This window comes from Bos grunniens, chromosome 18, assembly GCF_055505025.1.
Source record: "Bos grunniens cultivar Pamir isolate PY7600 chromosome 18, Bosgru_T2T1.0, whole genome shotgun sequence".
Lineage (NCBI taxonomy): Eukaryota > Metazoa > Chordata > Mammalia > Artiodactyla > Bovidae > Bos > Bos grunniens.
In genome coordinates, this window is record NC_141182.1 from 25,320,132 (window position 1) to 25,344,364 (window position 24,233).

The 24,233-nt window shown below is 40.8% G+C and overlaps 2 protein-coding genes across 16 annotated transcripts in view; one reads left to right on the top strand and one right to left on the bottom strand.

Annotated features, from left to right (window-relative positions):
* PSME3IP1 (proteasome activator subunit 3 interacting protein 1) overlaps window positions 1-17,504 on the bottom strand; it is a 41,105-nt gene extending 23,601 nt beyond the window's left edge. For 2 of the 12 annotated variants that reach the window (XM_086350798.1, XM_086350786.1), the window contains exons 1-5: window positions 17,003-17,196; window positions 15,487-15,595; window positions 3,612-3,749; window positions 3,013-3,111; window positions 2,485-2,607 (exon numbers count right to left, since the gene is read on the bottom strand). In XM_086350798.1, the coding sequence (XP_086206924.1) occupies window positions 2,485-2,607; window positions 3,013-3,111; window positions 3,612-3,749; window positions 15,487-15,493 (367 nt within the window). In that variant the 5' untranslated portion in view covers window positions 15,494-15,595; window positions 17,003-17,196. Of the gene's footprint in view, window positions 1-2,484; window positions 2,608-3,012; window positions 3,112-3,611; window positions 3,750-4,064; window positions 4,188-13,265; window positions 14,681-15,486; window positions 15,596-15,935; window positions 16,029-17,002 lie in introns of those variants that run through there. The other 10 variants (XM_086350788.1, XM_086350787.1, XM_086350793.1 and 7 more) reach the window with 10 other exon arrangements.
* RSPRY1 (ring finger and SPRY domain containing 1) overlaps window positions 17,462-24,233 on the top strand; it is a 37,406-nt gene continuing 30,634 nt past the window's right edge. For 2 of the 4 annotated variants that reach the window (XM_086350780.1, XM_086350783.1), the window contains exon 1: window positions 17,462-17,936. The gene's annotated coding sequence lies outside the window, so the exon portion shown is untranslated. The remainder of the gene's footprint in view (window positions 17,937-24,233) is intronic. The other 2 variants (XM_086350779.1, XM_086350782.1) reach the window with 1 other exon arrangement.

Here is a 24,233-nt window from a genome sequence, read left to right on the forward strand (position 1 = left end):
AAATGTTTTAAATATACAAATACATTTCAAAAGTCTCAAGGAATAGACTACATGAAGCAGTTTTTAAAAGGTCACATTGTATTTGAACACACATATTAATAAATACTGTTCTAACCTAAAGAAAACAAAAGTTCTGTTTATACTGGCACAAACTGCAGCTTACTTGTATTCACCAGTATCACATTATAAAATATATCTTATACCAACCAAGCAAAACCAAGAACCATCTCCTGATTTAGAGCTTTAATAAAAAGATGTCTAAACCTCAGTTCCTACCTCAACATGTCTCTGGCTACATGCATGCTTGGGATTAGCACATTATACATCAGTCGGTTGGAAGGCTTGCTTTGTCTTAGTTTTTCTAGACAGAACTTTAGCCTCTTCAATGTTGTACTGCAATGTTATCAGGACAGAAAAGTTTCTTTTACCTCAAGGCTGCCCTGTTCATCTTTCCCTTTGAACTGAAAACCCAAGGGCCTCTCATACTCATACCACACCAACAATACTCTCCAGAATGTTGCCTTGGGAGACACGGTCTTATTTGCTTGCCCGCCAAATTAAGCACATAAAACAAGGCATAATTCAAATGAAAATATATTTTTTCCTTAGAGGAAAAAGCTGGATGCCTGAAACAATGCAGTACATATACCTGCCCATCTCTGCCAACATCAATGCATAATACCATCCTGGGGTTATGACGCAATAGAGTAGGGGAGGGAAGCTTCATAAGAATCAGCCTCAATTCTACAGTTGGGATGGAGGTGTAATTTTTTCTATCAACTTCTACCTTAGTGTTATACCAGAATTCCACTTGGAAAACAGAGACTGGCAGCCATGTCTTTCACTACCTGTTCAGAGCACATTTTGTGGCAGCATGTTGCTACCTTATCTCAACCACCGTCAGTCACCTTGTCTTTAACCAAATTCCTGGGAATCTGTTCACATTTTCTCCTACATAACTCTTTAATGGGACCAACTGCACACACTCTGCAAAAAAAATACCAACTAGTGCTTACACACAGTCATAGCACCAATCTTAGAGGTAAAAAAGCCTGTTACCACACTAGTGAGGTTATTCAACATATAAGCTTGAAATACTCAAATAAGCTTTCTCACAGGAGGAAGATGCTAAGGTGGCCTTTTTAACCTCTTCTACGAGTCATTCATTAATTTCTTCACACATATACTGAGAACCTACTATATATACCAAGAACAGGAGAAATCAGTGGTGATCAAGTCTTTGTTCTTATGGTGCTTACTTTATATTTCAGCAGTAAAGAGGCAAACAAACCTATAAGTATATAAAGATTTTCAGGTAGTGACATACTATTTTAAAAAATGACATTATAGTCAGTGATGGGGTGGCTGCAACTTTACATGGAGTGCTTGGGGAAGATCTCTATGAGGAAGGGTGCTGAGACCCAAGTGTCATGAAATGCAAGCCCTGTAAAATCTGAGGGCAGAGCATTCCAGGCTGAGGAAATAGCAAATACAAATGCCTTGAAATGGAATCAGAGCTCAGTATGAGAAGAACATAAAGACGGGCAGTAAGCTGGAGTGTAGTAAACAGGAACAAGAGTAGTTCAAGATACAACAGGGAGGTGAGTTGGCCTAAATCATGCAGAACCTTGTAGGACCTGGTTAAGAATGCAGATTTTAAGTCTAAATGCAACAGAAAGCCACTAGCGTTTGAAACAGGAAAGTTATATGATCCCACGTATGTTTTCAAAAGTTCCCCAGACTATCGTCTAGAGAATGGACTGGGAGGGAGAACAGAAGCAGAGACAATTAGATGGTCACGTAGTCCAGAGAAGGTCTATGACGACTGCAGTGGCAACAGAGACACCAAGAGCTGCAAGATTTGGAGTACATTTTGGAGGTAGTTTGGCAGATACCAGAAAGAGATTTGGAGGGAGGTAGTATAGTGAAGGTAGGAGTAGTGAGGCGTGGAACTGAGAATTTTGATTCAGCCAAGTTACATTTGGGATGCCTAGTAAGACATGCAAGTGGATGCCAGAAAGATAACAGTGAGTCAAAGCAAAGTCCTCTTGGCTGCTTTCCCTACCCCTCTACGGAGACAGACCAGGCTGTATCTGTAGGGAAGGTCTGAGGACACAGGAGGGTTGCTAAAAATTTCCTTTAAAAAACCTAGAAGCCAGTTTCTCCCCTGGATGAGGTTTATTTCATCGCCCATCTGTTTCAGAGTCTAATCTCACAAGGCAAGAATACTGTGGTACTGACCATTAGGATTTAGGCCTTTAGTTAATCCTGAAGGATCTGGACTTTTGATTGCAACAGACTCTTGCACGCAACATAACTCTACATATCGCTGACAGTTATTCAGCATCACAGGAACACCACAGTTGAAAGGGAACTTAAAGATGACCAGGCAGAAGACCCTCATTCTATAATGAAAAAACTGAAATGCATAGATGTTGATGAGAAGCTGACACCTTACAGATTCCTAGCAAAGTACAAAGGATATTCTGTATTCCTTCAGTTCTTTCAGTTCTTCTTCTCTTCGCTGTTTTTCTATTAGCTCTTGCTGCCGAGAAACCTCATCAAGGAAGTTGGTCTCATCTTCATCTAAGCCTCTTACCATGTTTTCTGAGGAAATAATTAAACAAGGAACACTTAAAGCAGGCTAAAGGGAAAATACAGTCAAGATTTTTCCTTGTCCTATTTTTTAATAAACAGCAGATTGTTCAGGGGATTAGAAGAAAGAATTTGTAAACACCAAAGCTTTTGGATAGATAACATGGCATAAAATCAAAGCATCTCTCCCATTACTAGATGTTAGCATAAAATTTTAAATGGGTATACTGAGTTCTAAGCAAAAATGTTCAATGTGGTCTAGATGGTAGAAAGCTGTCTCTTTTCCACCAAATGAGCACCTAGAGACTAGATAATCAAGACAATTTCATGGCTGGTTAGAAAAAGTGTTGCACAAGGCAAAAGTGCACCAAAAAGGCCCTGCAGAGTCCCTCAGATGCTGTTTTTTCCGAAGCTTACTGAATTTGAACTGTTCTTCATACTCCTGCTGCTTCCTGTCTTTCTGTTCCTGTAGCCTTTCATACAGGGACCGAGGGTCATAAACCTCCTCTGGGCATTCTGAAAGAAAAGGGAGGGGAGAAAAATACATACTTTACAATCCATTCATATTATTTTGGAATCACAAAGGATTTAAAGATAAAGTCAAGTCTCTGCAAGATCTGAGGGCAAAGATAACACAAAAATAGTACAAAGTTCACAGCTTCCCTCTAGACCTCAGACAGAAGCCAGCAGTTCTCAAAGCCAACTGTGAGTGTGAACAGGGCCCATGGACTGAGACAGCTAACTGGATGAGGGATCCACTCCAAACAAACCCTGCATGGTAGCAGCACTCTCAGCTATTCAGATCCTGGATCCACCTGAATAGCTAGAAGACCAGTGGAATCTTCTGGAATAGTGTGGTAGAGTGGAAAGGGTATGGATGTGCAGATCCTGGTCTGCTCCCAGCTATGGAGATCTTACATAGGTCCCTTCAGCCCCTCAGCCTCAGTTCTTCTACTCTAAAGTGATGTTAATAGCCTGCAGGGTTGTGAGGATTAAAGATCTGTGAGCCTATATACCTTCTGGATCTTCAGGTTTTCGAACTTTTTCCCATTCTTCTTGTCTCCTTTTGCGCCGTTCATCTAGCTCTGCCTCAGATACAAACCTCTTTTTGATAACAAGGTTACCATCATCCCCTCCATCCATAATGGAACAGTCTAAAAAACAAACAAACAAACAATTTCAAGTGAGAACTGTAATTAAAATTCTGAAGAGACACAAGGAGATTGAACTCTGTCTCCCCCAAGCAATGGACTACCTCAAAACTTCCTTCAGCCTTAAACTGAGAAATCCTCAAGTAGTTTAACTCATAAGTCACTGACAAAAGCACAGGATTACATTTTCTTAATGTATTATGTAGTTTTATCAACATCTATGCTTATCTACAAAGTCAGCAAGAGGACCTGGAATAATTCTAAGGTGGTGAATGGTGGAGCTGAGAATCAGCTGAGAGCAAAAATTCATACTCTTACCCACTTAATCATACCCCTCCCCAAAAACCAGGGATCTTCCTTAAGAAGAAGGACATGTCAATTTCAGCTTTCTTCTTATATCAAATTCCAGTGCTGAGAATGTTCATGGAACATCTTCCTCTAGTGAAGACGAAAATGGAAACGGAGGAAATAAATCCAAACATGTAGAACAAAAGAATAGTCTTTGCCTAAAACCTACTATTGAAGTTTAGTTCATTGTAACAACACAGAAAAATTTTAAATTTACTAGAAAGAAAACCAAATCAATGGACACAAGTTGTTGCTCTTACCTAAAGCCTACAATCCTGGGCATTTCTGACTTAGCATTACTCAATGTCTCTAGCCAAAGGCCTATTCAGTTCAGTTCAGCTCAGTCTCTCAGTCGTGTCCGACTCTTGGCGACCCCATGAATCGCAGCATGCCAGGCCTCCCGGAGTTCACTCAGACTCACATCCATCGAGTCAGTGATGCCATCCACCCATCTCATCCTCTCTGGTCCCCTTCTCCTCTTGCCCCCAATCCCTCCCAGCATCAGAGTCTTTTCCAATGAGTCAACTCTTTACATGAGGTGGCCAAAGTACTAGAGTTTCAGCTTTAGCATCATTCCTTCCAAAGAAATCCCAGGGTTGATCTCCTTCAGAACCGACTGGTTGGATCTCCCTGCAGTCCAAGGGACTCTCAAGAGTCTTCTCCAACACCACAGTTCAAAAGCATCAATTTTTCGGCGCTCAGCTTTCTTCATAGTCCAACTCTCACATCCATACATGACCACAGGAAAAACCATAGCCTTGACTAGACGAACCTTTGTGGTAATGTCTCTGCTTTTGAATATGTTATCTAGGTTGGTCATAACTTTCCTTCCAAGGAGTAAGCATCTTTTAATTTCATGGCTGTAGTCACCATCTGCAGTGATTTTGGAGCCCCAAAAAATAAAGTCTGACACTGTTTCCACTGTTTCCACATCTATTTCCCATGAAGTGATGGGACCAGATGCCATGATCTTCATTTTCTGAATGTTGAGCTTTAAGCCAACTTTTTCACTCTCCACTTTCACTTTCTGCCGTAAGGGTGGTGTCATCTGCATATCTGAGGTTATTGATATTTCTCCTGGCAATCTTGATTCCAGCTTGTGCTTTTTCCAGCCCACAGTTTCTCATGATGTACTCTGCATATAAGTTAAATAAGCAGGGTGACAATATACAGCCTTGACGAACTCCTTTTCCTATTTGGAACCAGTCTGTTGTTCCATGTCCAGTTCTAACTGTTGCTTCCTGATCTGCATATAGGTTTCTCAAGAGGCAGGTCAAGTGGTCTGGTATTCCCATCTCTTTCAGAATTTTCCACAGTTAATTGTGATCCACACAGTCAAAGGCTTTGGCATAGTCAATGAAGCAGAAATAGATGTTTTTCTGGACCTCTCTTGCTTTTTCTATGATCCAGCGGATGTTGGCAATTTGATCTCTGGTTCCTCTTTTTCTAAAACCAGCTTGAACATCTGGATGTTCACCGTTCACGTATTGCTGAAGCCTGGCTTGGAGAATTTTGAGCGTTACTTTACTAGAGTGTGAGATGAGTGCAATTGTGCGGTAGTTTGAGCATTCTTTGGCATTGCCTTTCTTTGGGATTGGAATGAAAACCGACCTTTTCCAGTCCTGTGGCCACTGCTGAGTTTTCCAAATTTGCTGGCATATTGAGTGCAGCACTTTCACAGCATCATCTTTCAGGATTTGAAATATCTCAACTGGAATTCCATCACCTCCACTAGCTTTGTTTGTAGTGATGCTTTCTAAGGCCCACTTGACTTCACATTCCAGGATATCTGGCTCTAGGTAAGCGATCATAGCATCGTGATTATCTTGGTCGTGAAGATCTTTTTTGTGCAGTTTTTCTGTGTATTCTTGCCACCTCTTCTTAATATCTTCTGCTTCTGTTAGGTCCATACCATTTCTGTCCTTTATCGAGCCCATCTTTGCATGAAATGTTCCCTTGATATCTCTAATTTTCTTGAAGAGATCTCTACTCTTTCCCATTCTGTTGTTTTCCTCTATTTCTTTGCATTGATCACTAAAGAAGGCTTTCTTATCTCTTCTTGCTATTCTTTGGAACTCTGCATTCAGATGCTTATATCTTTCCTTTTTTCCTTTGCTTTTTGCTTCTCTTCTTTTCACAGCTATTTTTAAGGCCTCCCCAGACAGCCATTTTGCTTTTTTGCATTTCTTTTCCATGAAGATGGTCTTGATCCCTGTCTCCTGTACAATGTTATGAACCTCAGTCCATAGTTCATCAGGCACTCTATCAGATCTAGTCCCTTAAATCTATTTCTCACTTCCACTGTATAATCATAAGGGATTTGATTTAGGTCACACCTGAATGGCCTAGTGGTTTTCCCTACTTTCTTCAATTTAAGTCTGAATTTGGCAATAAGGAGTTCATGATCTGAGCCACAGTCAGCTCCTGGTCTTGTTTTTGCCTATTACAGAGAGAACTGTTCCGTCTCTGTGACCATGCCAGAAATTCCCAAGTTTTGCAGAACGACCTCTTATGGAACAAGGGCCAACATTTTAAATGTTTCTGGCAGAGAAACATCAAAGATGTAGAACTTTAGTGGATGGAAGAGACAATTTAGACCCTCACTGTCCTCTTTCTCAGCTGTAGCTCTCCTTTCTCATCCTATATTGGCTGTCTGGTTTCCTCCTCTCACCCTTATTTACTGGGAAATAATTCAGAATGTGATGGGTCCTCATAGCCCACCTCAAACAATTCTACATCTGGCAACAGAACCCACCATTCATACCCAGGAGATTTTCATCCAACCCATACTTTAAAACTGCACTCCCTTCAGGCAGCTGACTCTCTCTGAGCAGATCTGACTAGCTCGATAGTTATTCCTTAAACTGAACTGAAATCTCTCTTCCTATAAATTCCACAGATAGGTTGAATCCACTGGGACTACACAAAAGAAGCCAAATCCCTTTTTCAACACGACAATGCTTCAGCTGTTTGAAAACAACTCCCATTTTCCTCCTAATTTGTCACTTTTCTAGGTCAAACATTCCTAGTTCCTTTAATCTTATAAAACCATGAAAAAACTGTCTCAAAACAGTAACCTTAAACTGTTATGATTTAAACCTGGGAAAGCAATATTAGGATATGGTAATACAACTGGCATGCCATTGAATCCATCTCTTTACTCGTTACACTTAAAAAAATACAAGTATTAAAAGAACTCTTCTTACAGTTCAAAATAAAAATCTTGAATCTTACATGCTTCCATCCAAGTAAGAATTCAGACTCAAGATTTATACTCATAATGCAAAACTAAGGAAGTAAAGCCATCTATTTAATTTTCATAGCCTGTTGAGTTTTTGGATAAAGAAGAATTCATTTGACTTCAAAAAAAATGAATTTGACTTTAAAAAATAATTCATTTGACTTAAAAAAAAAAATCCCTGAAACTCAAGGGTCAGAGCCTTTAAGATACTTGTAAACAAAGGTTTGAATTTGAAATAGAGACTCTTAGAGAATAAGAATTTTCCCAACATTTATCAATTACTTTTGGAAAAAGACAAATTTATGGGATTCCAAGACATTCTTACTCTCCTTTTCATCTTTTTCTCCAGTGTTAGAACTGAACTTTTACCCAAAGAGTTTGCCCTGTGCTATTTCCCCATCTTTCACATGTAGGACTAAGTCAAGAATCACAGTTGGTTAAGGAAAAAGAAAACAAGGTAGAAGCATGTTTTAAAAAGGAAATGTAAAGACAATGGGTTTATACTTTGACAAAAAAATTCTTTCAATGCGTTGGTTTCCTGAGAAAAGTCGCACTATCAAAACTAATGTGCACTTGTAAAAATCTGTTCTTTAAACCTAACATAATCCCAACATTCCCTCATTCCCAAAATAAAACTAGATGGCCATGCCTAATTATAAAACATTTCTGTGAATTTAAAAGGACCAACACTAAACACAGACTGCTTCATCCATCTCTTTCTTCCATTTGCACATCTCCTATAGGTCGTCATTCCCTGGCCCTTCAACTACTATTCCCTTCTGGCCTGCAATGCCACCAGTGGCCCTCTGGTTAATGAATTTTCTATATTAGGAGAAGTCAAAGGACAGAAACAAGCTGGAATCAAGACTGCCGGGAGAAATATCAATAACCTCAGATATGCAGATGACACCACCCTTATGGCAGAAAGTGAAGAGGAACTCAAAAGCCTCTTGATGAAAGTGAAAGAGGAGAGTGAAAAAGTTGGCTTAAAGCTCAACATTCAGAAAACGAAGATCATGGCATCTGGTCCCATCACTTCATGGGAAATAGATGGGGCAACACTGGAAACAGTGTCAGACTTTATTTTTTGGGGGCTCCAAAATCACTGCAGATGGTGACCACAGCCATGAAATTAAAAGATGCTTACTCCTTGGAAGGAACGTTATGACCAACCTAGATAACATATTCAAAAGCAGAGACATTATTTGGCCACAAAGGTTCGTCTAGTCAAGGCTATGGTTTTTCCTGTGGTCATGTATGGATGTGAGAGTTGGACTGTGAAGAAAGCTGAGTGCCGAAAAATTGATGCTTTTGAACTGTGGTGTTGGAGAAGACTCTTGGGAGTCCCTTGGACTGCAAGGAGATCCAACCAGTCGGTTTTGAAGGAGATCAGCCCTGGGATTTCTTTGGAAGAAATGATGCTAAAGCTGAAACTCCAGTACTTTGGCCACCTCATGTGAAGAGTTGACTCATTGGAAAAGACTCTGATGCTGGGAGGGATTGGGGGTAGGAGGAAAAGGGTATGACAGAGGATGAGATGGCTGGATGGCATCACTGACTCTATGGACGTGAGTGTGGGTGAACTCCGGGAGTTAGTGATGGACAGGGAGGCCTGGCGTGCTGCGATTCATGGGGTCGCCAAGAGTCGGACACAACTGAGCAACTGAACTGAACTGAAGGACAGAAAATGTTTATGAACAACAAGTGGTCATACTCCTCAGTATGCTAGATAATATTCAGAATATTCCTTCTCCAGCAGTATTCAAAATTTCCCTATCAATAAATACTAACAAGAAGCCAGCTTAACTTCAGACACTTTTCATGACAACCTAATCTAACTCAACGAACATATAACAGATACCTTCTGTTGAAGTCTCCTTACAGGAGGGAAAACAGGTAATGAGGAGTATAGATTCTGAGATCAAGAGACCTTGGTTCTGCCACTTGTAAGTTGTTATGATTTTGGGCAAGTCATTTAACTCATCTAAGCCTTAGTTTCCTAATCCACAGATTGCACTCATCAATGGAGATTAAGAGTACTGCACAACATAAAGCTTTTGTGAGATAAACTAGATAATTCATATAAAGCAGTTAGCACAGTGTTTGGGACCTGCTTAAAAATGCTTTAAAAGGTCTGTCATTATTGCAAAGAGCTATGCTGAGCTCTGGTTATGGGAGTGAAAGAAATATACTACCCTATGCTCAAGGAGTGTAGGAGAAATAAATCAGTGACATAAACAACCATGATAAGTGAAGTGGGAAAGGGACCAGATGAAACTGAGGGAAATCAGGAAAAGCTTCCATGTATACGTATTTGGTAATTCTATAATTCCCCTTTACCATAGTTATTTTATTATTAATTCAACTTAAATAAACTCAACATCAGGCTGAATGCTGAACTCTGCGTCCAGGATTGTGCAAATTCTATGGGGGTGCATAAAGAAAATAAACTTTAAAGAGCTAGTACTCTTGTATTAGTTCCTAACAGGTAAACAGTGAATGTAATGAATTACCAAAGTAAATAGTACAACTAAGAGGCAGTAATGAAGGGCACAAACAGGGATCAACCCAGTTTCCCAAGCTGAAAACCTGGACATATACTTAAGACTCTTTTTTCCTTATTCCCTTACATCCCACTAGTCACCAAGTTCTGTTGTTTCTACTTCACAATGATCTCTCTTTAATTCATCCTTTCCTTTCTAATCTCTTCTTTTCAGGGCCTCATCTTGCATAAACTACTCTAAGAGCATTCTATTAAGACTCTCTGTTTCTCCTCTGGCCCCCATTCCAGCTATTTCTAATTCTACTACAGCATTTATTCATTGTGTTTTATCACTTAGAACTATTCCAACAGCTCTTTGTATCCACAGTGCTTATTAGCACAGTGTCTGACATATATTAAATATATAAGAAATACTTACTGGATAAACCAACCAGGGAGAGAATTTGAAGAATTTAAGCAGAGAGGAATGCTCTCACATACATATTCTTAGATACTGTCCAATGTAGATTATAGAAAATAATAGTCATCAAATAAGTATTCACTAATGTGTCTTTGTCCCATAGGGAATTCTACTCAAACATCATACAACTTGTGCAATAGGAAACACAGGACCAAAGATTACATCACCTTGCTATATTAGATAACTGACATCTTCTTCAAGAATAACTCTTGCGACTTACTTTCCTTTAATTTCAGCTAACTAAAAAAAAAAAAATCTCATACTAAAAATTTCTTAGACAAAGCATTTTTCTCCAAAGAGTCCAACATTCATTAGCTGTTTATTTTGCAACAGAAAGGTGATTTCTACCCTCAACTTATTTACCTTCTCCCAGAAGTAGAGAAATCAGAAACTAAAGTGTTTATTTCTAATTCCTACAGCTTACCTAAATTTTCACAAGTCTCTTATTCTCTTTTGTTAGAATAATTAAAAACAAAACACAAATAAACGAAAGCCCAGAGATCTGGGGATTTAATGATAAAAATTCATTTAGGGATGAAGAAGATTTACATTGAGAATGCTTATTTTGTCCTTATTGTATTTAATTTTAGAAAGAATAACTGTGCCAACTTTTCTTTACTTTCATAGCATTTTTTATGGTGATTCAAGTTCAATTATCAAATTAAACATTATAGTATTTTTAAAAGGATTCTATAAGTTCTTCAAATAGAGAATTCATGGAAATCCAAAACCATACCAAAATCACTTTGTCCCTACTTAAAAGTTTCAAGCTGATGCAAATTTTCAAATTTGCTTGACAGCCAAACAATGTTCTTATATTTCAAGCTGAAATAAATGTTAAACACTGCACTACTGTGTTTGTACTGGAGATTATAGTATTTAATTTCCAGACTGGTGAGACAGAATGGGTTTATGCACAGCATGCTATATAAGTTTCAAGAAACTAAACTTACATTGCTGCTCCCAAGATAATTGCCATTGCTGACATGAAAATTATTCCATTTAGCTCATGCCATGATGCAAGTACATGAGATCTGGTTTCCTCTGGAATTGAATTTTGTGATGGCACACTACTTAAGTGTTTACATCACTGACCACCATACCCTCCTAACTTCTAACATTAGATACACTGTACTTGTAAAAATACACCAGGGCAGATCAGATCTCTGTGTCACAATGTTCTAACATTTCCCCAAAGGGAGCAAAAACAATAGGCCAATCCACATTTTTTCTGTTAGTAAATATACTTAAGTACTGCTCTTCCAACATTATCCTGATGTTCAAGTCACGTGAGATTTTAAAATGTAGGACAGAAACTAAGGAATTTGGCAAACTAAAAATCATTCTAGAAAAGACTGCTTTCTGGCCAGAAGGCACTTCTATCAAGCTACAGTAATTTAAGTCAAGCCAACTTTCCCTATAAAACTTCAGAGCATGACAACTACTAACAGAGAACAGTCTGTTAGCACTTATTACTAGAAAAAGTAATTCTCAGTCACTCTTCTAACACTGAGGCTTATTTAACCTACTCCACTAGCAAAGAGGACTGAAAGAATCTAAAAATGAGGGCACAGCATTAGTAAATGCAATTCATATGTACAATGTTTACTATAAACAGCAATTTGAAGTAACCTCTTTTTGCAAGACATCTAGAAAACACATGCCATGTATTCTTCCACAGCATAAGAACAGTTTCATCATATGTACATTTACCTTGAATTTATCTACTGATAGATCCACTGGAAGAAAAAAAGGTAACAATATTGGTTCCCTTAGCTGATCCTCAACTCCCCAACTCATGCGTGCCTCTCAGAGTGTAAGCCCTTCCCTCACTATATGTAATTCTAATATGAGCTATATTTTTTACAAACAGTGATTCTTAAATGTGAACCAACTACTTTATCTAAAACTCAAAGGAAAAAAATAGCATCTGTTTCAAAGCTGGAGAAAAATCTGGCCATGTTGGAATTTTGCTACACTGGTATACCTATACCCAACATGGTGCCTCCCTAATAGATTTCCGAGGATAGCTTTGGCTACACGTTAGTTTACCATCTGGGTTGACTTTCACCTCAGTCCAGTCGCTCAGTCATGTCCGACTCTCTGCAACCCCATGGACCGCAGCACGCCAGGCCTCCCTGTCCATCACCAACTCCTGGAGTTTACTCAAACTCATGTTCATTGTGTAGGTGATGCCATCCAACCATCTCATCCTGTCGTCCCCTTCTCCTCCTGCCCTCAATTCTTTCCCAGCATCAGGGTCTTTTCTAATGAGTCAGTTCTTCACATCAGGTTGCCACCGAAGTATTGTGGAGTTTCAGCTTCAGCATCAGTCCTTCCAATGAATATTCAGGACTGATTTCCTTTACAATGGACTGGTTGGATCTTCTTGCTGACCAAGGGACTCTCAAGAGTCTTCTCCAACACCACAGTTCAAAAGCATCCATTCTTCGGCGCTCAGCTTTCTTTATAGTCCAACTCTCACATCCATACATGACTACTGGAAAAACCATAGCTTTGACTAGATGGACCTTTGTTGGCAAAATAATTAACATGCTGTCTAGGTTGGTCATAACTTTTCTTCCAACGAGCAAGCATCTTTTAATTTCACAGCTGCAGTCACCCTCTGCAGTGATTTTGGAGCCCCAAAAAATAAAGTCTCTCATTGTTTTCATTTTTCCCCCATCTATTAGACACAAAGTAATGGGACAAGATGCCATGATCTTAGTTTTCTGAATGTTGAGTCTTAAGCCAACTTTTTCACTCTCCTCTTTCACTTTCATTAAGAGACTCTTTAGTTCTTTGCTTCCTGCCATAAGGGTGGTGTCACCTGCGTATCTTGAGGTTATTGATATTTTTCCCAGTAATCTTGATTCCAGCTAGTGCTTCATCCAGCCTGGCACTTCGCATGATGTTCTCTGCATGTAAGTTAAATAAGCAGGGTGACGATATGCAGCCTTGACGTACCCCTTTCCCAATTTGGAACCAGTCTGTTGTTTCATGTCCAGTTCTAACTGTTGTTTCTTGACCTGCTTACAGATTTCTCAGGAGGCAGGTAAGGCGGTCTAGTATTCCCGTCTCTTTAAGAATTTTCCACAGTTTGTTGTGAGGATAGCTTTGACTACACACTATTTTACCATCTGGGTGGACTTTGGAACCTAATCCACACTAAATTATACTCTCTCTCACCCCCACCTTCCAAGCTTTATGGATCTCCTGTCCAAACCAAATTAAAAAAAAAAGGACTTTACACTACACCAAACATACAAGGCCCACTCATTCAGTTGTATTTTTGAAGTAAATCTTTACAGGGAATATATGTGCAAGGCAGGGCTTCCCAGGTGGCTCAGCAGTAAAGAATCTGCTTGCCAATGCAAGACTTGCAGGAGATGTGGGTTTGATCCCTGGGTAGAGGTTCCCTAGAATAGGAAAAGGCAACCCACTCCAGTATTCTTGCCTGGAAAATTCCATGGACAGAGAAGCCTGGTGAGCTACAGTCCCTGGGGTTGGTTGCAAAGACTTGGACACCATCAAGCAGCAATAGCATTATGTGCAAGTCACAATGCTAGGTACTAAACTGACAGTATTTTTTAGCAAATAAGAAATTTGAATTCAAAAGAAGAGATAAAGTAAGTACAGGAGCAATTTAAGGAAATGGAGAATGAGCGTAAATGCTCTAAGAGAAAAGAAATTAAGCACTAAGGAGTTCAAAAAAGGAAGACTAGAAAAAACCACTGGGGAAGCTTAATTTTGATAGCAGCTATGACACTGCTCCAATACTTTGGCCACCTGATGTGAAGAGCCGATACGTCGGAAAAGACCCTGATGCTGGGAAAGACTGAAGGCAGGAGGAGAAAAGGGACAACAGAGGATGTCCCTTTGTTGGATGTTGGTGTTGGATGGCACCACCGACTCAATGGACATGAGTTTGAGCAGGCTCTGGGAGATGGTGAAGGACAGAGAAGCCTGGCGTGCTGCAGTCCAAGGGGTCACATAGAGTCGGATACAACTGGGCAACTGAATAACAAGGACACTGCACTGTGAAAGGTGGTGGAAGTTTTAGATAGGTGAAGAAAAATAACCTTTAACTCAAAGTTGCCTGAAAGACAAATTTCACTCCTAAAATCAAAGGGGGCTTCCATTTCCAGAAATAGCGGGCTAGGTAATTGAGACCAATCCCTCACTTCTGCAACAAATAAAACTGAAAGAAGTTTTTTTTTTAATAATTCTTAAACAAATAGAAAAGCTAACAAGACAATAAAGAATTCAGCAAAAACCCAAGACACGGTGAAAACCAGAAACTGAGCCCAATATTCAAACTGGTTTTCATCCTGAGGATTTCTCTGATCTTGAAAGCTACTGTTAAAAAAAAAAAAAAAGAAAGCTACTGTTTTGGTGCTCTTGGTAAGTAAAAGTCAAAAGCAGAGAGCCCAGGTAACGTGTGTGGGGTCTGATAAGCACCTCTTTCTCCATCTTAATCTGGTATCCCAAAGAACTACAGCATCAGGTATAGGTGAACTGGTAAGACAAAAAAGCAGGAATAATGGGCAACAGAAAAAGACCAAAGGACATCCAGACAGTGGAATTAACACATATAGATTACAAAACAACTATGCTTACCATGTTTAAAGAAATAAAAACCAGGCCTCAAAATTAACAGCAGAGCATAAGAAACCGTTAAAGTGGAATGGCACATTTGAAAAGAAAAAACAGAACTTCAGTGACTAAAACATGCAATAAATTAATTCAAAATCACAACAGATGAGTTTAGTAACAGATTAGAAATAACTTATGAGAAAATTAATAAAAAACAAATTACGCAGACTGTAGTATAGAAAGTAAAAAGAGGAAAAGGCATAAAGAAGAGAGGGGGAAAGGTCTACATTAAATCAGTAAAGAAGGAAGATATACAACAGGGCAGAAACAGTACATGAATATAAATGACTGAGAATTTTACAGAACTTATGAAAGACACTAATCCAAATATTTAGAAGTGTAATAAACACCAAACACACTGAACAGAAACCCACAGTTGCATACATCATAAGGAAAATTCAGAAGACTAAAGATGAAATGAACTGTAAAACACATGCTACAGAAAAAGCGAAACAGGTGGTATTTGAGAATGAAGACAAAGCATCCTTCAAAACGAGATCAATAGTGAGCACACTGAAATTGCTTAATTTACCTGCCATGAAGATATAATTATGCTGATTGAGTCTACAGCTGAACCATGCGCTTAAATCACTTCATTTACCAGATACATGGTTTTCAATTTCTGCAGCAGCAGCTTGAGTCTAATCAAAACAGCAAGATTCTTAAACGGGAACGACTGCTAACCAGGTAAAAGGTATTGATATAATTGTTACAACCACGAAGAATTTCCCCATGAGGGAAAGGCACCAAGACCCCTCTGGGCAGCCTCAGCTTTCAGACCCTTACAAACTGTTCATCTCAAGCTCTATTTTTAAGACTGTAAATGCTGCCTTTATCTCTACTCAATTCCTTGTATCAAAAAGGAGTCTACACACTAATTCCTTTCAAGGCGTTCAGAAGCAGTGCTTTCCAAACCATTTTTTATGGGGTCCTTGTTAACACAGCAATAAGGCAAACAGCTGAATTATCAACGAATCTTACCCAACAGCTGGTACACAAGAGGTCACTGGGAATTCTGACCGCCAGATCTGCACTTGTCTTCCTGGGTCTCACTCAAGACCTGAGTCGGACTAGCTGGGATGGAGGAGAAGGCAATGGCACCCCACTCCAGTACTCTTGCCTGGAAAATCCCATGGACGGAGGAGCCTGGTAGGCTGCAGTCCATGGGGTCGCTAAGAGTCGGACACGACTGAGCGACTTCACTTTCACTTTTCACTTCCATGAATCGGAAAAGGAAATGGCAACCCACTCCAGTGTTCTTGCCTGGAGAATCCCAGGGACAGGGGAGCCTGGTGGGCTGCCGTCTATGGGGTCACACAGAGTCGGACACGACTGAAGCGACTTAGCAGCAGCAGCAGCAGGGATGCGGGGGGGGGAGGGGGGGTGGTCCGAGAATCTGCATTTTAAAAGGCCACAGAAGCTCCTGTTTTCTGCTAGTTTCAAAACCAGTGCTAAGAAGGAATAGGTCTCCACCTTTACCGCGATGCGCTCTGGCTTTCACCTGGGCCAGCAGCTCTCAAGATCCTTCAACCCTCAGTTAAGTTTTCTGCAAGACGAACACGCCAGTTTGATTTCCTTTACAAGAAAGTGCACTGAGCACAGAGACTGGTACACGGAACATAATTAATGTTTCCATCCTAAACTAATTCTGTGACTCAGAAACTCGCAACCAGGCAGGCAACCCCACATCTCCGGAGTAGCCTGGAGCCATTCCAAGACCTCTGAGATAGAGCCCACTCCTCGCTTGAAGCCTGCCACCTGGTAGAAAACGTAGAAGGGAGTCGACAAGAGACCCAAAGCCCCAGGACCGCTTGAAAGGGTCGGCATCCTCTTCCACAGGACCTGGAGGCGTTCCCGCGGGCTCCCTCGGCTTCCCTCAGACTGGGCCCCACAAGCCCCTGTCTCTGGTGACTCAGAACCCTGGGCGAGAGCGCAGACTAAGGGCAGGCCTGGCCCTAAACTTCACGTCAGACGCAGCCCCCCACTTCCTCAGCGAGGATGCTGGCGCCCTGGTCTCGCTGCCTGGCCAGGGCCCAGGCCGCACTCACCTACCAGCGTGCGGGAGGCGAGACCCCCTCACCTCGGCGGCGCCCACCCCAAACTGCCACCGCAAACGCCGCTCGCTCTTAAGAAAAAATAAAAAGAAGGAAAATAAAAACAGAAAGAATGAAAGCAAGAAAACAGCCTTTGCTTTGGTATTTCTTTCTACCCTTCAGGGCTTCCTTTTCCTCACCGCCACAACAAAGTCCCGCCCCTCTTCCGGCGGTGTAACCCAATCCGTACCTCCCTTCCTCCCGTGGAGCCAAATGGAAATCCGGTGCCTTGAAAGCTAGCGGGAGAGACTTGATTGGGCCATTCACACTTCAGCAAGGGGATTGGCCAGCTCCCTCTAGGAGGGCGGGCCGAGCCGTGTTGTCACGTGACGTGTTTCCTGAAAGATGATTGGATGTGAGGAAGAGGGCTTGCCACCGAGGAAGGGGCGTTTCCTAGGGGACTGAGGGAGGGCTGGGGCGGTACGAAGCGGGGGTGGGCCCAGCACGTAATGGCAGCGCCGTGGCCTCGCGTCCATCTTTACCGCTCTCTTGGACCTGTCACAAAGGAGTCGCGCCGCAGCCGCCGCCGCCCCCTCCCTCGAGTGCGCCCGAGAGCTGGAGAAAGTCAGTGCCGCAGCCCAGCCGGGAAGCCCCTAGGAACGCGAAGCGGGGGGAGTTCCAGGGCTGGGGACGTCCGTGAGGGAGGGGAACAGCCGCCTGAATCTGCGGCGGGGAGACGGGACTGGGCTGGGGGAGATTCTGAGGAGGGGGCTGGGAGCGGGTGGCGTTGGGCAGAGCCCAGAAAACAGCCCGGAGGTTCTCCAGCGAGGCCCGTGCTGAAGGCGCCAGGAGAGGACCTGGAAGAGGGTGTTTCCGCTTTAGGGGTTTCTTGACCGAGGAGATTGTTGGGGGTCGCCCTTCTGCGGAGGCCGCAGCCAAAAGGGCCCAGGTGAGAGGCAGGTAGCTCCTGGGAGGCTCCTGATACATAGTGGTGCTCCTCAGGGGTGGCCAGGATAGAAGGGTAGATGGGAGGATGCTTGGGGAGGGTTTCCTTTTGTGGAGTTTGAGGTTTAGGGGGAAGGAGTGGCAGAAGACCATCCCTGGGGAGGCTTAGACGTGCCTTAGGGTCAAGAAACGCCTCAGAGAGAGCGAGAAGCTAGGAGTTGGGAGCCAGAGCTAGCAGGTTTCCCTACTTCGGAGGCCCGATGTGAAAAATGAGTAAGAGCCTGGGGAGAGGGGATTTGCTGTGCGGTTCCGGGAGGAAGATCCCCCTCCCCCCCGCCCCCCCAAGCCATAGGAAAGCCCTGGTGGGAAATAGAGGGAAACGGGAATGGCAAGCTTTTTCCTTTGAAACATAGGAATCAGCCGTTTCTGGACATAGTGCAGGTGGAGTGGGGGGAAGTCCGTCCCACCGACACTCCGTGCGTGACTCTTGGATCAAGCTTTTGTTCTACCTGCTACCTCAGTTTCCCTGTGTTTGGGGTCGGAGACTGAGGCAGAAATGATCCGCTGAGACTCTTCAGTTCTATCCTGTATAGCTGTCTGAATGAGGTTGCTCCCCCTGGAGTGTTGTACTTTGAACTTCTAAAGGTTAGAAGAGTCTATTTAATTGACTGAAGGGAGTCCCCTGGTTGGCCAGGCCCCTTACCTGCCATCTCCTCCTCCTTAACCTCCTTGGGTCTCTTCTGTAAAATAACAGTGTGTGAAAGTGTTTTGCAGAGTACAAGCTGTGTGAAAGTATTGTGATTCTGCCATCAAAGGGGTTGCTGTTGAGGAGTGAAAGTGAAGGCTCTTTCTAAACTGTGAAACAGTATGTAGATGTAAGGGATTAGCATTAATACAGTTGTTGATCACCTATGGAGTGGGGGAGTCATATTGTACTGAAAGCTTCAAGGTTTCCAGCTTTTTAGGTCATATAGTCTAAACCCATGATTTCAGCTCCTGCTTAGATGGGGGTGGAGGATGGTTTTTTCCCAGAGTTTTAATTTACTTTGAACCTCTGATGATACTGCAAGAGATAGCACTATGATATACTCTTTTCCTTCAGGAATTTTTTTTTTTTCCTGACAGCTGAAATTTTCTTCCAGGCAATTTAATCTCATTATTGTAAACCCCCCGCCCCTTTTCCATATATATGTATTTGTGGCCTCTTTATGTACAGGTAGTGAGTATCATGTGTTCTCCCTCAGTTTTGATTTTATAAATGAGACCTCTGTTTTTTCTCCATAAATATTATGCCTTCCTGTAGTCACTCCAAACCATACATTATGAGGCACATTAGCAATGGCTTTAAAAGTTTTTTCCCACAACGGTTGTTTCTGCTTTTCACCCATGTATAGTTTGCACTTCCTGGGATGACATCTTGCTTTGTAAATCCCTCTATGAGGTTATAAGTACTGTGTCCATGTATGACATTTTCCTAATTTTGGGTTAGTTGCAATTGTTCGAGCTGGTTTAACGAATATTGAGTAATTTGTGATTTTTGAAGTTTCTTTTTTTTCTAAACAAAAAGCTGACTTGAATTTCCTGTTTTTCTAATCTTACGTTCCATGAGCCTTTTTTGAAAAAAATCCCTGTGGTGATTCTGTGAGCTTTCTGGTTCCCAAGATACACATTGTCCAGACCTGCTGCTTTAATTTAAAGTCCTGCTTTTGCCATTTTCATAAACACTTCATTATTTCTGCACTTCATGATTATTTTTACTTTATTGATTATAAGAAGTGTTCCAGCATAGTCTATGTGGACTTTTTCTGCTTCATCAGCAAAATAACTTTTCACTTAGTAAATTGGCCAAGAATCAAGGGGAAATAAAAACTTAGCATTTTGTGTGAAAAGTGAAAGTCGCTCAGTTGTGTCCGACTCTTTGCGACCCCATGGACTGTAGCCTGTCAGGCTCCTCTGTCCATGAAATTCTCCAGGCCAGAATACTGGAGTGAGCAGCCACCCTTCCCTCCTCCAGGGTATCTTCCTGACCCAGGGATCGAACCTGGGTCTCCCGTGTTGCAGGCAGATACTTTACCTAGGTTACTTAAACTTGGAAAATTTCTGTTTTGTGGTGGAATTCTTGTAAAGTAGGATGTGACAGTCACAGGGTTGCAAAAGTAAGTGAAAAGTCATTGGACACCACAGACGGGAACCACAGTGGAACCAGTAATCTATTTCAAAAGAGTTATGGAGTGGGGTAGTAAACTATTTAGCTTCTCGTCAAATATTTGGGCATTTTCAAAGCATTTCCCATTGAATTTGGATAGTTTTTCCTGGTATTCAAATTATAAAATTGAAAAACAGAATAGTTAAGAAATAGTGAATGCCATAACTTGGGCCACAACCTGAGGAGGAGACTTTCCCAACTTTGTAGGAATGCAAATAAGTGACTATGTTCCCTTTGGTTTATCTGTTCAATATGTTATCTTGTGAAATAGTTTTCTTGCCAACCTTTATGATTAGAAAAAAGTACATATTTGTTCTATTTTACTCTCAATGTCCGTTTTAAGAGGGAATGCTTGCTGGTTCAGTATGTAAAATCATTTTTTTACTGTAGATAACTATGATATATACAAGGCTAACTGAGGTAGTACCTAATAAGTAGTGGTGAACTCTTGGAGAGTATTCCACTTTCTCCCTCTCTAAGCTTTGGAAAACTAAAAATGCATTAGAGACAGCAGAGGATTGATACACTCCTTAAGTTTGTTAAGGAATGAACCCTGCATGTAACTTTCTTATTGCTTGAAATTATAGTTTTCAAGCATAATTTCATGGGTCTTGTATACATCAAGTAGAAAGTTTTGAAATACCTTATTTGGCAGGTTTATTATTACCTCAGTTTAATGTTTCAGTGTTAGTTGTTTTTTTTTTTTTTCTTTACCCTTTCTACCTCCTAAAGAATTAAGTTTCCTTTTCTGTGCTCCTTTAATGCAGTGATTCTCAGAGTATGTCTCCTACCCTGCCCCGCCTTGTTGAAAATGTGCTCTTTTTTTCCAATTCTTATTGCTTCATAGTTGTTCATACTTACCTGCACCTAAAGGCTAGTTATTAATAATTTACCAGGTCACTAAACCATGATGTTCATGAAGTAAAACTAGCATAACGTTGTCTCTGATACCTTGTTTTCCCAGAAAGCACTGTCGTGAGACACTTGGCAGCAACACAAGCTTCTTACCATGTCATGTGCAGAATAGGGATTCTTATAATATTCAGGAAAGGTGCTTATTTGGGAGTCATCATTAGTATTGTCTTGAATTGATCTTTGTTTTTCATTGTACTTCCTCTTTTATTTATTTTTCATTAGCATTACCATTATCTTCATCAACTAAGTTTATGGACTTTCGGTTAACCTTTCAACTGCATGGTCAGGGGTATATGTACCAACAATATTTTGGCTTATCATTTAAGACACCAATGTGTTGCAGTGCAGATCTAAATCCTTCATTCCCCTATTGCCAAGGCTAATATATATAGTCACCTAAAAACTTTCTGGTACAGATACTTGCATGTTCACTAAGTTCCTTTTCCACTGGAAAAATGGTGGAGTGAGAGGCTTCCTTCTGGTGGGCCTGACACTATATGCATGGGCTTCTATGGCAGGTGCTGTATTATGGATTGGGCACTCTGTTGTCTGTGGCTGCCCTTCATCCCTTTAAGAAAAGTATGAGGGACCTTTTTTCATCTTTGCTCTGTGCCTGGCATATTAGCATTGGATTCATATTTATTGAGTGATGTGTTCTCAGCTTTTCAAAGAATACTTTTTACAGATTTTAGAATGAATTCACTTAAAATACTTACTGAGTATCTGTTAGATGGGCTACAAGTCCACGTGGTCGCAAAGAGTCGGATACACCTGAACAACTAACACTTTTTCTCTTAGGTTCCAGTAGATAAACGGTCAAGTGTGCAACTGAGTGTTTCAGACACCATTTTAAGTAGATTTCATTGAGAAAGGTGTTGCTATTCATGCTATTTACTTTTTGTTTGCTTTTCTTAGCAGCAAAGAGTTTTCTATAACAGAAGAATCTTTTCAGATTTGTGAATCATGTGTTTGGATGACACATCTATATTATTTCCTGTTATTTGGTCTTCTGGAGGTGAAAATCCCCCATAGTATGGAGTATTACATTTGTTTTTCTCCTCTGGATGGCAGCTATCATTAGCACTTACCTCAGTTCTTCCTTAGCGTTTCCTTTTTGGGTCCAAGGCAAATTTTTCAGCCTTTGAGACCAGGCAGGATTATTCATTTCTCCTTATTTTTTTTCGCCTCTCTCCTTTTTACTGTCATTTGCTTTTGGTAATCCCTTATTCTGTCCTACCCTAAGTACTCCTCCAACAGTTCAACCAAAAAAAATTGTCTACTTTTCCCTCGAAAATGCACTTTCTTAAACCAACCTCAGTGCACAAGAGAAGTATTAGAATCATTCAGTGCTTTTCCCAGACAACTTGAAAGTTACAGTCCAGCGGATAAGAATACCTTATGTGACTTAAACCTCAAGTGCCCAGTGCCACTGCAGACAAATAGTTTTCAACCCCTGAGTGGCATGTAAAAATATCAGAGCTGCCCTTCCTTTTGGGGGAAAAGTGAAGCACCAACCAAATATTTCACAATCTTTCCCTTCCCTTTGCTCTGAGATATCTTAGATTCTAGAGGCAAAACATGCTCTTGTTAAAATGTCCTCAGGTGGTTTCTGTTTCAAATGGCAGTGTACTCTTGATATACAATACATCTTTCTTACCTATTTATTTTGCTACCAAATAATCTCGTTGACCTACAAGTTTTACACATTGACCTCCCATTTAAACACAAGAAAATTGTGGTCTTTGGAGTGTCCAGCAGGATATTTTAAAAGCAAATGTATGGGGTAAGCTTCCCTATCTTGATAGGGTTATACAGCTATATGCAGTAGACAGAGTTCAGCACCTACATGCTTAAGAACTGTACATTTTATGTAAATGTAACCTGAAAACATATTGAAGCCAGTTAGTGATATACATGCTGATTTTTTAAGGGGGAAGTACATAGATGCCTTTGAAATGCATCAAGAAAAAAAAAGGTGGATTGATGATGGATAAAGGTGTGTACAGATGTGATAAAGCAAGTACAGTAAAATGTAAATAGTAGAATCCAGGTGGTGGGTATATAGGTATACACTGTAAAATCCTTCTTTGCTGTATGTTTGAAATTTTTCATAATGAAATATTTGGAAGAGCATAGTAAACATCACACTAGAAGCTATCACTTGTAAATGCATTCACTGTCTTAGGAGAAAATTCCAAAACAATTTTTAAGAAGAGAAAATCATTAAGATTTCCAGTGTATTATATATTGTTATTGTTCATGCTGTACAATTTAGCCTCTGTGGGGTGGACTGGAAAAAAGTGCTGCATTCACTATTTTGGAACAATAAGGTGAAAATGACAGCAATAGTAATTTTATGCCCAAAGTTTGGTTTTTCTTCCTTCATTTAACCAGCCTCTCCTTTCTTGGCAGCATAGTCCTGAGATTTTATTTTTCAGAGAAAAGAAAATGTTCTTAAAGTTACTAAGCTGTATTATGATTGAATTCAAGCAAATATTTGAATAGATGAATCATTGATTCCTGGACCATTTGTTAGAGAGGGTTAGACCAGTTGGCAGATGTCTTTGTGGTGAGCTGTTTATGATGGTAGAGGTCTGTATTTTGAGTACCAGCCCTCACTGCTTTAACACTAACCTTACTGAGAGCCCAAGTTTGATTTTTTCCCCCTCTCAGAGCAGCTTTAAAATATATAAAATGGAGAATAAGTCATAAATGATACTGAAATGGAAAGAATAGCCTTTATTTTCATTTTTCAAAGGGGAGGATAAAAATAATACTGCACTTCAGAGAAGTAGATTTGCAAAGGAAATGTTTGATTGTAATTAGGTCCTTTCAGCAAAATGGTTATGAACACTGAGATGATTTTAAAAGCATTACCATTTAGATGGTAAGAGAAGTATACTAAGTAATGGCATCCAGTGCCATTTCATCTATCAGAAAATAATTTCATCCATCATGAAATCAGTTGATGGTTGCCACAGTTGCAGATCTGATAGTTGTATATACTTAAATTATGTGACTAGATTTTTTGTTTTGTTTCAAAACTAACTTGACCATCTAATGCTCCTGCTGCTGCTGCTACTAAGTCGCTTCAGTCATGTCCAACTCTGTGCGACCCCATAGACGGCAGCCCATCAGGCCGCCCTGTCCGTGAGATTCTCCAGGCAAGAATACTGGAGT